At 39.2% G+C, this 15,485-nt stretch overlaps 1 protein-coding gene across 1 annotated transcript in view; it reads left to right on the plus strand.

Moving 5' to 3' along the window:
- Positions 1-2,809, plus strand: part of CFAP95 (cilia and flagella associated protein 95) — a gene marked incomplete at both ends in the record, with an annotated part of 106,198 nt that extends 103,389 nt beyond the window's left edge. The window contains one exon of the mRNA XM_080912909.1: positions 2,627-2,809. Coding sequence (XP_080769035.1) covers positions 2,627-2,809 — 183 coding nt within the window. The remainder of the gene's footprint in view (positions 1-2,626) is intronic.
- Between the last annotated feature and the right edge of the window lie 12,676 nt (positions 2,810-15,485).

Here is a 15,485-nt window from a genome sequence, read left to right on the forward strand (position 1 = left end):
TTCAGCTTTTCTTCCTAAGGCTTCCCAGATAGAACGCTATTTTCTTTCCTTCCCAAATCTTCTGTAAGCCATTGGAGTAAGGGATATTTTCTGTATACATCCAAGGGAACCCTGTGATCTCCACTGGTGTTCTAACTCCTCAAGTCTGTACATTTACCATAAGGCTAATATCTTGCTGGGAAATTTGTTTTTCGTGCTACAAGACAGCATTATTTTGGTCTTTAATTCATATTGTTCTTAATATGAGTTAAAACACGCTTTAAACTCCATTTGAGCAAATGAGTAGTTATGTACACTAATGGGAAATCACATTAATTTAAAAATTAACTTCCTCTATTTATTGGTTTTTATGGTGATCCAAATTGCTTGCTTATTTGGGGCTCCCACTACCCCAGCTTTGCCTTTGGGCCTGAGCTGCAATCACTGTGGGGCACCTGCTTCTTTCATGGTCCATCTCCGGGATTTTGAAAGATTTCTTGCTTTATTTCCTAATGAGAAATTTTATCTCCCCAGTTCCTAATGATTTTGTTGTTGTTTCTGAATGTCTGGTTTCTTTCAACCTTTCTCATTCCCATCCTCCATTGTATCAGACTCTAGCTGTCCAGTGTCTACTCTGCTTGACTCCTTCACTCGTTCCAAGAACCTCAGTATTTTCATGTTTTGGGAGAAATTATGTCAAGATGCTTTTAGCATGATGCACACAATCCAGCTTAAACTGAATCAGGCGGTAAAACCAATCGATTGGTTCACATTCTGGAGACTTTAGACCTGGAAAAAGGATCAATACTACAATGTATCCTGTTTTTTAGCCATCCTCCAATCTGCCTTTTACAAGTGTTGGCTTCAGGGGCTAGAGAGACCCTGGCTTTAATATCCAGCACTGAACATAAATAAAAAGAAAAGAAAAACTTGATTTCACAATCCACTGGCTGCCTGGGGGGCTTCCAGTAGCAATCTGACCTGGAAGCTTTCTCATTAAAGTTGGCAAGGTCTCTAATGACTTGTCCTAATCTTTGAAGGCCTGCTGACTTTAGTCTGGGGTGAAAACATATCACTTTTCTTAGGCCTATGAGAGTCTACTCCCACTTCTGGGCTGAGGTCACTCTGCTACACGCTGCAGTCACACACTCCAAGAAGAAACCCAGAGTGAGCTGGAATGAATGCTCAGTGTTTTGTATGAAAGATTAAGCTCCTTGGTTCTCTGACCACTCTGGTCACTTGAAATTGGCATCATCAGGGGCCATGTCACAGAAACTGGCTACTGCTCCCCATGAGCTCATTTGTTCAGCTGGAAGATGTGCTGAGCTGTGCGTTAACAGGTACCAATCTTTTGTCTGGCTTCTCTGACTCCAGAGTCACTCCTGTTGGTGCACATGTTGATTTTAAATACGTTTGCTGAGATAAAATTCATGTAGTACGGAAGCCATCTCTTCTAAGTACTCAGCTTCTTTTACCTGGAGGAGCATCTTCAGAGCACCCATCAGTGCTTTTGGTTCTATTGGTACAGAGTGTTGTCTGTCCACCCATCAGGCAGACGTTGGGGCATGGGGGGGTTGCTGGAACTCCTAGAGCAGGGCCTGGCCACTTTCCTGCCTTGAGGGTTTACAAAGCTTGCTAAGTATACAAAGTTTACAAAGGTCCATGGCCTGCCCCTTGAGTGGTGTGAATGGCCAACATTGTACTCAACCCATGATGGTCACATCACAGATAAATGGATCCTGTGGTTAAAATGTCAACCATCATCATCATCAACATCATCATCATCATCATCATCATCATCATCATCATCATCATCATCATCATCTGAGATGAGCGTGTCTTTCGTGTTCTGTAATGGTTTTATAGCTTGGGCAGTTTCATTTCAATATTGTTCTGGTGCTTTAAAATTAGAACTGCTTTAAAGCAGAAGTGACGTGGTGAGTTTTTATCAGGCCTTATGTTGTAGCTCTGCTGTCTCTCCTGGATTAGTCAGGAAGAGCCATTGCTTTCTTGGGAAATGGCCAAGAATAGTATCATATTTATTGCTAGGAAGCTGGAAGTGGCCCAAGGATAAGCATCTTAAACTATATTGGTTTGTTTTCCGTCAAATTTCTAATCAGAATGAGCCTTGGCACTTGATATCCACCACCATGGAAATCATATTTTAATACTAATTATTAAAAATTTAACATAAGATACTGTTCTTCAGAATAATTCTGACTCACCAACAGAAGTGTTGAAGAAGTAGTTGATGCTAATCCTGTTGATTTTATTTAGATTACCATAATGTTTAAATCGGCCTCCATGCTTGTTTATAGTTTATAATTTCGTTTTCTTTTTTTTTTACATGCATGCTACTAAACATTTCCAAAGTCCTGTAAATCAAACTACAGTGAGCTCCGTTCTTCTGTTGGGATTGGACGTACTTATAAAATGCTTAACCTGTGGTTGGTTGTTTTTCATCGAAGCATTTGGTAAAACCAAATTAACCAGTTGTTGAAAATTCACCTTTAGTCTTAAAAACCAACTTATGGTGCATGCTCCTTTGAGCACACACGTTTGAGCACACACGTTTGAGCACACACGTTTGAGCACACACGTTTGAGCACACATGTTCGTCACTGATCTTCATATTTTCTCACTGTAGGCTTGTCCGCGCCCAGATGAGTACTCCACGGTCCACAGGAAGTGCCGTTCTCAGTTCACAGACCTCGATGGCTCCAAAAGATTTGGCATCAACACGTGGCACGATGAGAGTGGGGTTTATGGCAACTCCGAGGCTAAGCAGAAGCTCTCCGCACTGGCTGGCAATCCCATTGTTCCCCTTTAAAAGGCAACGACACAGTCAGACTAATGAAAAATAACGCATGTCATAGTTAACAATTTTCACAATAAACAGTCTTTCCATCTAAGGAAATGTTTATATCCATATTCTGATGAGCTACCCTGACATTTCCCCAAACATTGCATATGTATCACTAAGAAGAGGCACGCAATTCTAGGATGCAATTTTGGCTATTTTCTTTGATGTATGGAACATGCATTTCTTTTATTGTTACAAAAATGGACTATCCAACTTGTGATTGTTTAGCATGTAAATCATTTCCTTAAGTGAACCAATTTTACTTCTTTTGGGTGGTATTGAGAATTACATGCAGGGCCTAACACATGCGAGGCAAACACTTGACTACTGAGCTACATTTCCAACCAATATCTTTTTACTTAAAAAATTAGTGAAAACATAATAGTTGTTGATATTTATGCCATATAATATGTTTCAATACAAGTATATTCTATACAGCCAGGTGTGGCAAAGCGTGACTGTGATCTTAGCTCTCAGGGGATTGAGGCCTAAGGATCAAGTGTTGAAGGCCAGGCTACGCTACACAGCAAGTATCAAAAGTCAAAACAAAAATGAGCCAACAAAACAAACCAACAAAAACAAAAATGAAATACACGAAGTGTAATGTCAACGCTGGATAATTTACTTTTAAAAGTTTTGTCATTTCTCTGAGTTAAAGGCATTCACAGTTCTGTATTTTAGGTATTTTGAAGTATACAGTTATTGTAACTAAATTTTCCTTCATTGCTTCATAGAACACCAGAGCTCGCTTCTTCTCTCTCACTGGTCCTGTTTTCCACCTCTTAGCATCCTCCTAGCCAGTGACCAGTGTGTGTCTCTTTACGTCAAAGACAAGCTTTAAGTGAGTAAAATTATAGGTTACACTTAGATTTTAGATAAGACTGAGAGTTAAATTAAACTCTTGGCAGCATTGGTCAGTGATGCTGAGTGTGTGTGTGTGTGTGTGTGTGTTTGTATACGGGCTTTTATTTTTTTCATGTTAGCTAGTTTTTATTTAGTCAGGGTAAAACCTTTTAAGTCTGTAAGACAGAAGGGATAAGGTAGTGAGCTCTTAGGAGGTTGTTGGAGGACTATCTAGGATTAGATTGAAAGAAATCTTAGGACTGTCTTGACTTTCCTTCCCATAAATTAGGTCCTTTATGGTATTAGCCACCTGGGGCTGCAGGACAAAGTGGCTTATACAATGGAAGTTCTTTATTTTTCCAGAGGCTGAAAATGTCTAAAATGAAATTTTGGACCAGCTTTGTTTACTGCAAGGGCTCTTCCTGGTGCTTTACTGTGTCCTCTGTTGTAGAAGTGTAGAGTTGCTCTCTTCTTATAAGACCACATAAGGGCTGGATCCCACCCCTATGACCTCACTTAGCCTTAATTACCTAATAAACACCATATCTCCCCAATAACCATGCTTGGAGCCAACGGCTCTGAGTATGAATTTTTGCAGGACACAGAGTATCCCACAATATATGTAGGACATAGTAGACCAGGCTTTTCTATTGATAGCATATTCTGGATTCTGGCTCATTTTTGAGGTAAGTTTAAACTTGATTTCTTCTGAGGATGAGTTCACTTTGTCAACTTGGCTTTTATTTACTATCACTATCACTATTTTAAAATTTTATTTTATTTTGTGTGTGTGTGTGTGTGTGTGTGTGTGTGTATGTGTGTTGCACACACACATGTTCATGCATAGGTTCTTGTAGAGGACCTGACCATAAGATTCCTCTGTAGCTGAAGTTATGTAGTTGTGAGCCACCTGAAGTGGGTACTAGGAATTGAACTTGGGTCCTCTGCAAGAACAGACTGTGCTCTTAAATGCTGAGCTCTATTTTCTTCCATATAATGTCATTTTTAGGTTTTGAAAAACATGAATGCACTGAAGAGATGGTTCCATAGTTATGAGAACTGGCTGATCTTCCAGAAGACATAGGTTCAATTCCCAGCATCCATAGGGCAGTTTATAATTGTCTTGACTCTTCTAGGAGATCCAGTGCCTTCTTCTGGCCTCTGCAATAATATGTAATAATAAATGCTAATTGAACATCGTGTACAGTTCTTGATTGACAAAATGTCAGAGGCTGCTAAGTCATATGAGGGAAAGAGTGATAATAAAAAGTGTGATAACCGAAATAAGAATTTCTTGCCCCTTTAATGCATGTGTTTATATAAAATACAGACATATGATTAGGCACACATAAATGTTATTCATTAATAAAAATTTGAGACAGAAATTAAGTTTCCTTTAAGCATAAGTGGTGCTTATGACAGCATAGTTACAGGTGACCATTGCCCTGTTGGGTGATCTCTCCACTGGTCAGGTAGAAGAGGTATGTGGCAGATATGGAGGCCTCTTACTGGTTCAACCTGTGATGCACTTTCCTAAGGATGACCTCTGCCTTCATCTAATCGCTGCCATTTATGAAAACTCAAATGCAGGGCAGCACAGTGACACTCCTCAGCATCCCCTCTGCCTCTCGGGAGTTTATTCCAACTTTTGTCTTAGTTGTTTTTCTATTGCTGTGATAAAACACATGACCAAGGCAATTTATAAAAGAAAGTATTTAATCTGGGGTACATAGTTCCAGAAGGTTAGAGTATATGACCATCATGGCAGGGGCTATGCCAGCAAACAGGCCGGCATGGTGCTGGAGCAGGCAGTAGGTAATGCCTCATATCTTGACTCACAAGCTGTCAGAGAAACTTAAACTTGGAATAGCATGAGTTTTTGAAACCTCAAAGCCTGTCACCAATGACACACTTCTTCCAATAAGGCCACACCTCTTAAGCCTTCCCAATCAGTTCCACCAGCTGAGTGCCAAGTATTCATATATGTGACCCTATGAAGGCCATTCTCATTTTAACTACCAAACCTTAATAGATCTTTGTTCCTCTGCTACTTATCATTGATTCCTTATTAGTTTTGAGAGAGACAATGAACTGAGGAGATACTGACTGGGGTGGCTTTGGTTGAGAGCTGATCTTCTGGCTTCCTAACTTTCCAAAATCCAAAAATGACTGTTGTATTCAAAGAAAGCACATCATTGTTGCCTATATTGTGTTAATCGTTTTTTGTTGGTTACTCCAGTTGATAGCTGCCTACGATAGCTTTTCTTTCTACTTATTACTGAAACTCAAGTTTAATCATTATTGATATTCAGTAGTATATCCAACCTTAAATAAAGATGACCTTGACCTTCATCCAATTCCAGCTATAAATACCATAAAAGCTCTAGTATAAATAGTTGTGTGGAAAATTAATATCTGAACACCATACTGTTTCATCATCTGATAGATAATTCTTTTCTATGGGCAGAAAGTTTAAAAACAACATCCTTACCTTAGAACTCTACCTGTTTTCTGTGTATACCATTACACTGGCAAACATCACACTTGGAGTAAAAGATCTAGGTTTGCTACAAAGCATAACCTTAATAATCAGTTTTGCTATTGATTGGCAAAAGCATGAAATGAAAGATACTTTATTTAAAACACTTGAGAAAAACATTATATTCAAACGATGCTTACTTCTTTAACTAATCTACCTAGTTGCTCACTGAATGAGTGGCTAAATGAGCTCCAAACACTAATCAGAAGCCTAGATCTTTAAGAAAAAAAATGCTTGCACTAATGTGGATTTCCTTAGATAATTGAGTTAATGGCTCACCAGAACTGGATACCATTTATTACAAGAAACTCTGGATCTCTGAGCTGATCATTATCAAAGACTGTCTTTTGGACGGGATCATACTCATGATTGATCTGTGTCATGTCTAGGTAATGTTTTGTCTGAGACTTTTGTACATTTTCTGTTTTTAACTGTCTTGACTATAGCATCCTAGTGGATTTAAATTGGTTTTTGTGTTTCCTTAATAACTGATGCTAATTGACATCTTTTATTGTGGTCTTCAGTTTTCAAAGTATTTTTTTAGAAAATTATCTTGGGGTTTCTAATCATTGAGATGAAACACCATAACCAAAGCAAAATTGGGTAGAAAAGGATTTATTCATCTTACACTGTTCATCATTGAAGGAAGTCAGGACAGGAACTGTAGCAGGGCAGGAACCTGGAGGCAGAAGCTTATTCAAATGCCATGGAGTAGTACTGTTTACTAGCTTTCTCAACAGGACTTGCTCAGCCTGCCTTCTTATATAACCCAGGACCACCAGCCCAGGAATAGTTCCACTCACATTAGACTAGGCCCTCCCCTATCAATCACTAAGAAAACACTGTATATGCTTTGTCTATGTCATAACATTGTGATTTTATGTAGACATTTTCTTAATTGAGGATCTCTCCTTTTTTCTTGTGTTGATAAACTGGACAGCACAAGATTCTTTACTTAGATCCTTTGCCCATACAGGTTAGGTTATTCATCTTTATTTTTTATAGTCATTTTTACATTCATATTTATATATGTGTCTGTGGGAGTTTGTGTATATGAATAAAGTTGCTTGTGGAGACCAGAAGAGGGGATTAGATTCCCTGGAACTAGATGCAAGAATAATTTTGTCCAATGAGGGGTCTGGGAACTGAATTAAGTCCTTTGCAAGAGCAGTCGGTACTTGTCACCTCTGAGCCATCCCTGCAGCCCTGTTATTTATCTTTCAAAATTAGAACATTTTAAAACATAATTTTAAACTACGAAGCACAATTTGAAAAAAAATTTGATCCGAGAAGCAGCCTACAATACTTTAGTTAGAATCAATCATTTGAATTACTATCTAAAACAAAAGAAAAATTAAAAGTGGAAGCCTGAAGGATCCTAAAGGTAAACATGTAAGAATGTATATGTGACTATGTCAGTTTATGTCAGCTTGCTTATCAGTTTATAAGTGTGAATACTGAAGAAGTCGCTATAAATTTGCTCATTTCTAAAATATGTGTGTATGTATGTCTTTCTGTATATATATAAACATAAACTTATACACATAATGTATAATGTTATATATTGTACAGAAAAAGAGAATTTGTTAGTGTTTCGATAGTTTCCTCTAACCACCTGGAAGCATACTGAGAACATTAAATTTCTTATTTTGGAGTCCATTAGGTGGGTTCCCTAATCTTATCTGGTTGGATCAGCATCTAAGTGTTTTCATTCTAATATCAAATTCTTGGCTCAAGGTTGATAATGCCAAGGGTGCCCTGGCCATGTGTGACTATGTGACGAAAGAGTCAGGTCCTGCTGACACAGCAGTGATAACAGGGTTCCCAAGAGCGGTGGGTAGGGAAGCCTCTGTGCCTACGGGACTTTCAAACATCTGCTCGTTCCAATTTTACTGAGTCCTGTCGTCAGCCAAGTCCATGGGGACTGGTCTTGCAAGGAGGCTTGCAAGAAGCGGGGCCAATTTGTGTTTTTCAGTGTATCACAGCACTGTCACCCATTCTCATGACAAAATTTTCTTCGCACAAAGAGTATTCTTCCTTCTGTTTCATATTTCAATCAGAGAACAGAGACAGGGTCTTAAGTTAGTGCCATGCTTTGGTCGTTTTGGGCAACTTCAGGCTCACTGATGTTCGGATGGCTGTTAGTGAAACCGTTTAGAGTGAAGACAGTGAATAAAAAAAACATTTTAATTGATCGTGTGCTGCTGTGAGTGAATGTCAGGTAATTAGTGAAAGCACAATCAATGTGGCCTGAGTCGTGTGCTTAGAACATTAATTAACATGCTTAACCTACCAAGGATTTAATGATCTTGCAAAAAGGAAGGGGCTGGCAAAAGTACCTTAAGACAATCTTACTTCCTGCACATCAGACTTTGCCAGAGCATCCAGTCTGCTGAGATCTTTGTTGTGTTAAAGCACAGATGGCAGGCTTCGGATGAAGATTCTGGGTACCGTTTGCCTGCAGATCGTCTCTGACATCCCTGCTGCAGATACGCTTGTCTGGAAGGTTCCAAAGGGCCGTGGGTGATGGCTTGTCTGTATTTGTGATGTTTGTTTTATAAGCTTGAAAAGTATTTGTGAGCAAAATACACAATTTGAATCATTATGGATGTTTTTAAGCTCTTTATGTTATCCTTACAAGTTACTTTCCTGTCATAAATAAGCAGTGTACATTAGCCGAACCCATGGAGCAGAATGACCACAATAGATGTGGATCTAGACGCAAACTTGATTTACTCCATGATGTTCTGGATATAGCTCCATAGATGACCCAGGGTCAACTATTAAAATAGCTTCTCTGTCTAGCTGCAGTGAAAGCGCCTTCAGATTTCTTTTGCAGATCCAGCATCTTCCTGCCATCTCTGGCACACTATTGCAGCTTAGACTTTGCTCTCAAAGCCTCATGGATTTCCCGGCCATGGGTTCTCCATGGGGAATCTGACCTGCTACACACAGCCTGGCCAAACAGGGCTTTCCCTTGGAGCCTTAATGCATTCTGCCTGCCTGCAAAACCAGCACCCCATGAATAACAGTAAATTCTGCTGTCAGTTGGAGTCAGGCCCCCTTGAACCATGGTTGCTATGAGGTCTTGCCACCAACACACTTTTTCTGTTGTCCCAGTGCAAAGAGTGGAGCTTCCATGATGACACTGGTGTCTAACAGTTGCAGTCACCTCGTGTGCGACATTAAATGCACTTCTCTTTTCCTCACTAAACTGAGCATCTTTGTAACTTTTTTCTGTTCCTGTTTTGGTCCCCAGTCTGTATAAAGATGACTAAAAGCAATGAAGAACAATCACTACATAGTCTGAATGTTAGACTATCTTAAAATCTACTCCATTACTTTGGGATTCAGTCTCACTAAAATCTTTGGGCCACTGGTGAAGCAAAGCCAGATTCTTGGCCAAAAAGTAAGACAAACAGCCTATACTCTAGTTACCAAAATAATCCTTGTTTATGAGTCCTTATGAGCAAGGTCTTTGAAGGACATATTCTATCACCATTCTGGTCTAGCTATTAGTGAAACTAATGTAACAGGATAGTCCATGAGTTTGTCCTATAGCACTCGATAGCTTCACTAGCCTACAGCTCAAAGCCTTTTTTAATTCCTCCCACAGACCAGTCTTAAGGACTTAAAATCACATGTTCAATTACATGTTTGTCACAGCAATGACTCCACCCTGGTGGCAATTTTCCTATTAGTCATTCTTTCTTATGGCAAAATACTCAAAAAAGCAAAGTAAGAAAAGATACATTTTGGCGTATGAATTTAGAGGGTTACAAGCCATTGTGGTGGGAGGCTAAATGTCCTGTCTTTATTTTTTCTGGTGAGAGTATGGAGTTTCAACTTGCTCACATGGCTATGAGCCATATGGCGAGTTAGATGAGAAATGCCTCCCACAGGCTCCTGCATTTGAACACTTGGTTTCCTGTTGCTGATGCTGTCAAGGTAGGTGGAGCCTTGCTGGAAGGAAATATATCACTGGGAGTGACCTTTGAGATTTTGTACCCTGGCTCCTCTTTCTATTGTCTCTCTGCTTCTTGCACGTGGATACAATGTGAACAACCAGCTTCTTGTTCCTGCCACTGTGCCTCCCCTGTCTGTCACCATACTTTCCCCATCATGATAGACTGTATCCTGACTGAACAAAAAAGAAAGGAAAAAAAGGACAAAGGATGGACATGACGGCTTGTAGGTGTGGTGGAGGATACATAGTCTAGGTAAGTTTTGTAGATAAACTGAGAGGATAGCTATAGGCAGAGAGTCCTAGGAGAATCCAGGGTAAATATGGTCAGACTAAGCTGAGCCATGTAAGGAGAGAAGGGGGGGGGGAGCCACAGGGCAGCCTGAGATTGCCCAAGAGGGTAAGAGTAGATCAAAAAGACCAGGTAACTCAAATGGCTGCATTATATAAGAAAGGGCCCCTGAGGGAAGGGCAGCTCAACCTCTTGGCTAGGGCAGTTTACTGTAGGGATTGGAATATGCTAGCTATACCTGTCACAGGTAGGGGCTGAAGGATGCATGGAGAACCTCACAGCCAGATCCATTTTGGTATGTTAATGGACACTCTCTTAACAATTTGTTTCAGGATTGAGTCCCAGCTTATCTCCTCTGGAACTATATGCTAAAATAGACTGTCCTCCCTTACCTTGCCTTTTGTTGGGTATTTCATCAAGTAAATGAAAAGAAACTAATAAATACCAGAAGTCAGAGAAAAAAAAAAAAGAATGAACTAAGGCTTCGATACAACTTCAAAGACCTTCGAGATAGCTGCAAGTTAGGCCACAACTCCTAAAGGCCCCATAGCTTTCACATAGTATCACAAGTTTTTGATGGAGAAGAAATCTGAGCCTATGGGGGTCAGGGCATTTCAGATTAAATCCATAGCATCCTGAATCTCAGAGTATTTTGATTAATATTGTAGCTATGGGATCTTTTGAACAGTGATAGACTTGTTATGAGATGGGCATGAGCCCTTTGAGGACCAGGGACAAAACAGTTTAAAGTAGTGGTTCTCAATCTATGGCTTGCAACCCCTTTGGGGTAACATATGAGATATTCTGCATATAGGATATTTACATTATAATTTATAACAGTAGCAAATTAACAGTTATGAAGTAGCAATGAAAGAATTTTGTGGCTTGGGGTCACCACAACGTGAAGAAATGTATTAAAAGGTCATAGTGTTAGGAAGATTGAGAACCATTGCTTTAGAGAGATGATGTTTGGATACCAAGTTACAAGGGGTAGAGTTGCCATTCTTAATCTTCACTGCCAATTTGACTGAGAAGTGCTAGGAAGTCAGTAAAGCTCACCTCTGTGGGGATTTTATAAGGAACTCTAGGGAGCTTTGTGAACATGGGCCATGCCATCTGATAGGCTGAGGAAAAGCAAAAAGATACTTGTGTAGACAAATATATGCCATTCTGTTGCTTGCTGCCACAATAGAAGTTGCTCTAACAATGATTAAAAACTCCCAAAGTTCCAAGGCCAAGTAAACGAAGCCTGTTTTCACTAGTTTATATGTTGTTTTACCACAGTGATGAACCTAACGTCACTAGCCCATTCTTGACTACTCTGGTGGAGACTTTATCTTAAAGATTCCAACTTTTAATATTACAACAGCAGTTAAACTCCAACATAAATTTGGGAGGGGGACATTCTGAGAGAGAAGGAAAGTAGTCTGAATATAGTGTGCAGCAGTGTTGGAAAATACTTATGGGGAAAATGATAATTCAACTTTGAGGATTCTAGAAGATAAGAGTTATTTTATTCTCCTGAGTTTGTTAATACTAATGAGCACTGCAGTTAATTGTGAAATCTTAAATATTTCATCTATCCACATATTTTGTTTTTTTAAATTGTTTCTGTCCTAGAATCCTTTGTAAGTTTCCAGGGCACTAACTAGAACAACAATAAAAAGTAGGTCACTTTGGTTGGAAGAAGATACATCCAAGTTTCATGAGTCAAGAGGAAAAGAACTCTGACTGCTTCAAATACACTCTTGAGTGGTTCCTTCTGGACCCTGATGCTGCTTATAGGCACTTCTATAGGTCTAGAAGTCTAGATTCTACTGCTGGGATTCGGCAAGTAAAGACAAGGGATGCCCAGTTACATTTGAACTGCAGATAAATGTAGCCTTTTAATGTAGGTATATCTCATCTGTATACAGCATAAATACATGTACTTATCTGAATTCATATTCATCTGGATGTCTTGTATTTTAGCTGCCAGTCTCATTCTGGCTCCCTTGGCATGATGAGAGCACCAGCCGGTGACATAGGAAGTGAACCGAGAACAATTTTTCCCTTATGTTCCTTCTGGCTGACTGCATCCCTTGGCAGAAGGTCATACTTGTCCATCCGTCCTCTGGCTCCTTGTTGTGGTACCCTCTTTTTCCATGTGTGTTTTATGATCCAGGGGAAATACCTCTAACAGGCTTGTTCTGGGTCCAGTCTTGTTGGTTCAGGACAACATTAACTTTCTACTTTCTTACATTTCTTATACTACTTCTCTACCCCTATTACTAGTTAAATAGCTTGTGAGGACATGCTGTTTTCTACCTGTTCACAGAAGTAAATGATTTTTGTAGAAAGACTCAGTTTCAGGGGTCTCATTTGGGTGTTCACAACTTTAGTTTCTCACAGCATTGGAAATACTGTGTCTTGGGCTCACATGAGCTACCACGCACTATCCTTCCTTCTCGAGCATCTACACCAATTTTCCATCAGTTTCCAAGGACTAACCTTTTCTGCTTTATTTACATAATATCTTGATGTCAGCTATTAAAAATGTGGGAAAATGTAATTTTATTATTTTAGTTAGCATGATATCAATTACAGCTAATGACACAAAAGCTTAAGAAATTCCAGAGATGAGATCTCAAGGAATTGGTTATGAAAGCCATACAGTGGTTATGATGACAATCATATATGTCAAATTTGCTAATCAATAATGATTATATAATTAAACATTATTCTAGATGTGAGGGTGTTTAAGATGAGACATTTGAAGCTTGTAGAGTTTGTATGAAGCAGTTTGAGCTCCAAAACATGGACAAGGCTCAGCTATGTGCTGGCTGGCTTCTATTAACGTGACCAAGCTGGAGTCAACTGGAAAGAGACGTCGACCACAGTTTTTCATCAGATTGGCCCGTGGGCTTGTCTGCAGTGACATTTTCCTGATTAAAGGAGTACTCAACCCCCTGTGGGTATTGTCATCTTTGGGCAGGTGGTCCTGAATTTTGTAGAAAAACAAGCTGATCAAGCCATTGGGAACCTTTATAATCTCCCCTGCAGCTCCTTCTTGTAGATTCCTGCCCCAAGTTCCTGCCTTGGCTTCCTTTGACATGCACTATAATCTGAAATGGACTCTTTCCTCCATAAATTTGTTTTGTTCAGTATTTTATCACACATCAGAAGGCAAACCAGGACAACTAGCTGGCTGGCAGCCTGAATAGAACAAGTAACAGATCTGGAAGCAATTCTTTTATAGATGGTCTTTGAACTTCTACTCCAATATTGACTCTTCCAGATTTCCAGCCTGCTACACCACATGCTGTTCTTTAATTTGCTAGTCCCAATTACTACTACAAAGATGTGCTAGTTTGCATATTTTTTCCTGCAAGAGATAACATTCTCCTGAGTTATACAATGTGCTCGCTTATGATATCATGCCACAAGAAGTCCAAGAGTAAGATATATATCTACATAGTGCATGGTTCAGACTGCAGTTTTCTTGCCTCTGCCCTCAGATTGGCTATATAATTGTTGAGGATATTTCAGGTTTCACATCCGGACCCAAAATGTTCAGAGGGAAAAAGTGTAATCATCAATTCATGAGTTTGTTTCTTATATCTGGGAATTCTTTTCCAGGAGCCTCTCTAGTGTAATCTGTGCTTCATGGTCTCTGCTTTCATTAGCCTAAGACTGGAGTCTTTGAACTTATGTCTACACCCAGCTTCCTCTGGCTTCTATTGGTTGATCAATCAGGGAGAAACAAGAAAGAAAGGAGGAAGCAGATTTTGCAAAGGTAGCCAGAAAAATCCTCTGGAGGACTCATTTAGATACTGATTTTTTCTTGGTCAACATCTAGGGTTGAGAAAAAGAGAGGAAACCTGAAGAAAAGAAAGTCTGGGTATGGGATTCTGAAAGAGTTTCAGAAATCAAGATGTACTGAAGTAAAATTATTCACATACTGTTTTAATGTAGGTGAAATTGAGTATTTAAGGGTTACAATTATTTTATCCTATATGCTTATAGTAGTATAAAGATTAGTAAGACATTTTACATTAATATTTAATGGTCTGGATTCATATAGGTGCCTACTATCTCTTTACTGGAAATGTGAAAAATATAAATACATTCTAATCAGAATCTCAGGTCCTATCAGAAAAAACTTCATCTAACTAAATTTATGCTATACCTTGAGCCACCAGCACAATTCCAGTTGTAATTGCAAAATAAGGAGAGATACAAAATGAATGGCAGTAAAGATTTGTCTTTTTCAGTATTGTACTCTTTATATTGACTTGTTTCACATTTTTATTAAAAATTTATAGAAACTCACAAAAGGACCGATTTAAATAGTATTTCACATGCAGTTAATAAGATATCAACAATGAAAGAAAGGAAAAGATGGAGGCTCAGGCAGTAGATGCAGGAAAGAGTCAGACTATGTAAGTCCATATGTGTCGTGCAGAAGAGAAAGAAGTGTTGATCCCTAGCAATTTGAGATAATTCAAAGGCAGTGAGGAGAGTAGTCAAGAAGGAAATGGTTTGGGAAAGAACAACCATGGGGATATTACTGGAATTGCTTAGTGAAGAGAAAGCAGCAAGCGGAACTGTGTAAGATGTAGAGATCAATGGTTTTAATGATTAGTTGGATGGGAAGGGGACCAGCTAGGAATTCATGATGTCATCACTGGAGAACTAACAGAGAGAAGCACAAAGGGAAAGGGAGAATATATATGCAAAATCTTCCTGGTCCAAGTATAGCCAATATACACTGGGGCATCCAGAAAGTGGCAATCTACAAGCCAACCCAGGTTGCTCTTATATAAAATCAAGTTTTTTTTTTTTTTTTTTTTTTTTTTTAAGGAGTGGTAGTGCCAAAAATTGTTCAATGTCTATTGCATGTCAAGCTGAAGGTCCATTTTCTGTCATTCAATGTGAAGCTAGAAAGGCTGAATAATTCCATCATTGCTTTTTCCCACGAATGATTTCCCCTCCACTCTTTCAGCAGCAACACTTGAGAGCAGAG

Source organism: Micromys minutus, assembly GCF_963924665.1.
Source record: "Micromys minutus genome assembly, chromosome: 2".
In the NCBI taxonomy this organism is placed as follows: Eukaryota; Metazoa; Chordata; class Mammalia; order Rodentia; family Muridae; genus Micromys; species Micromys minutus.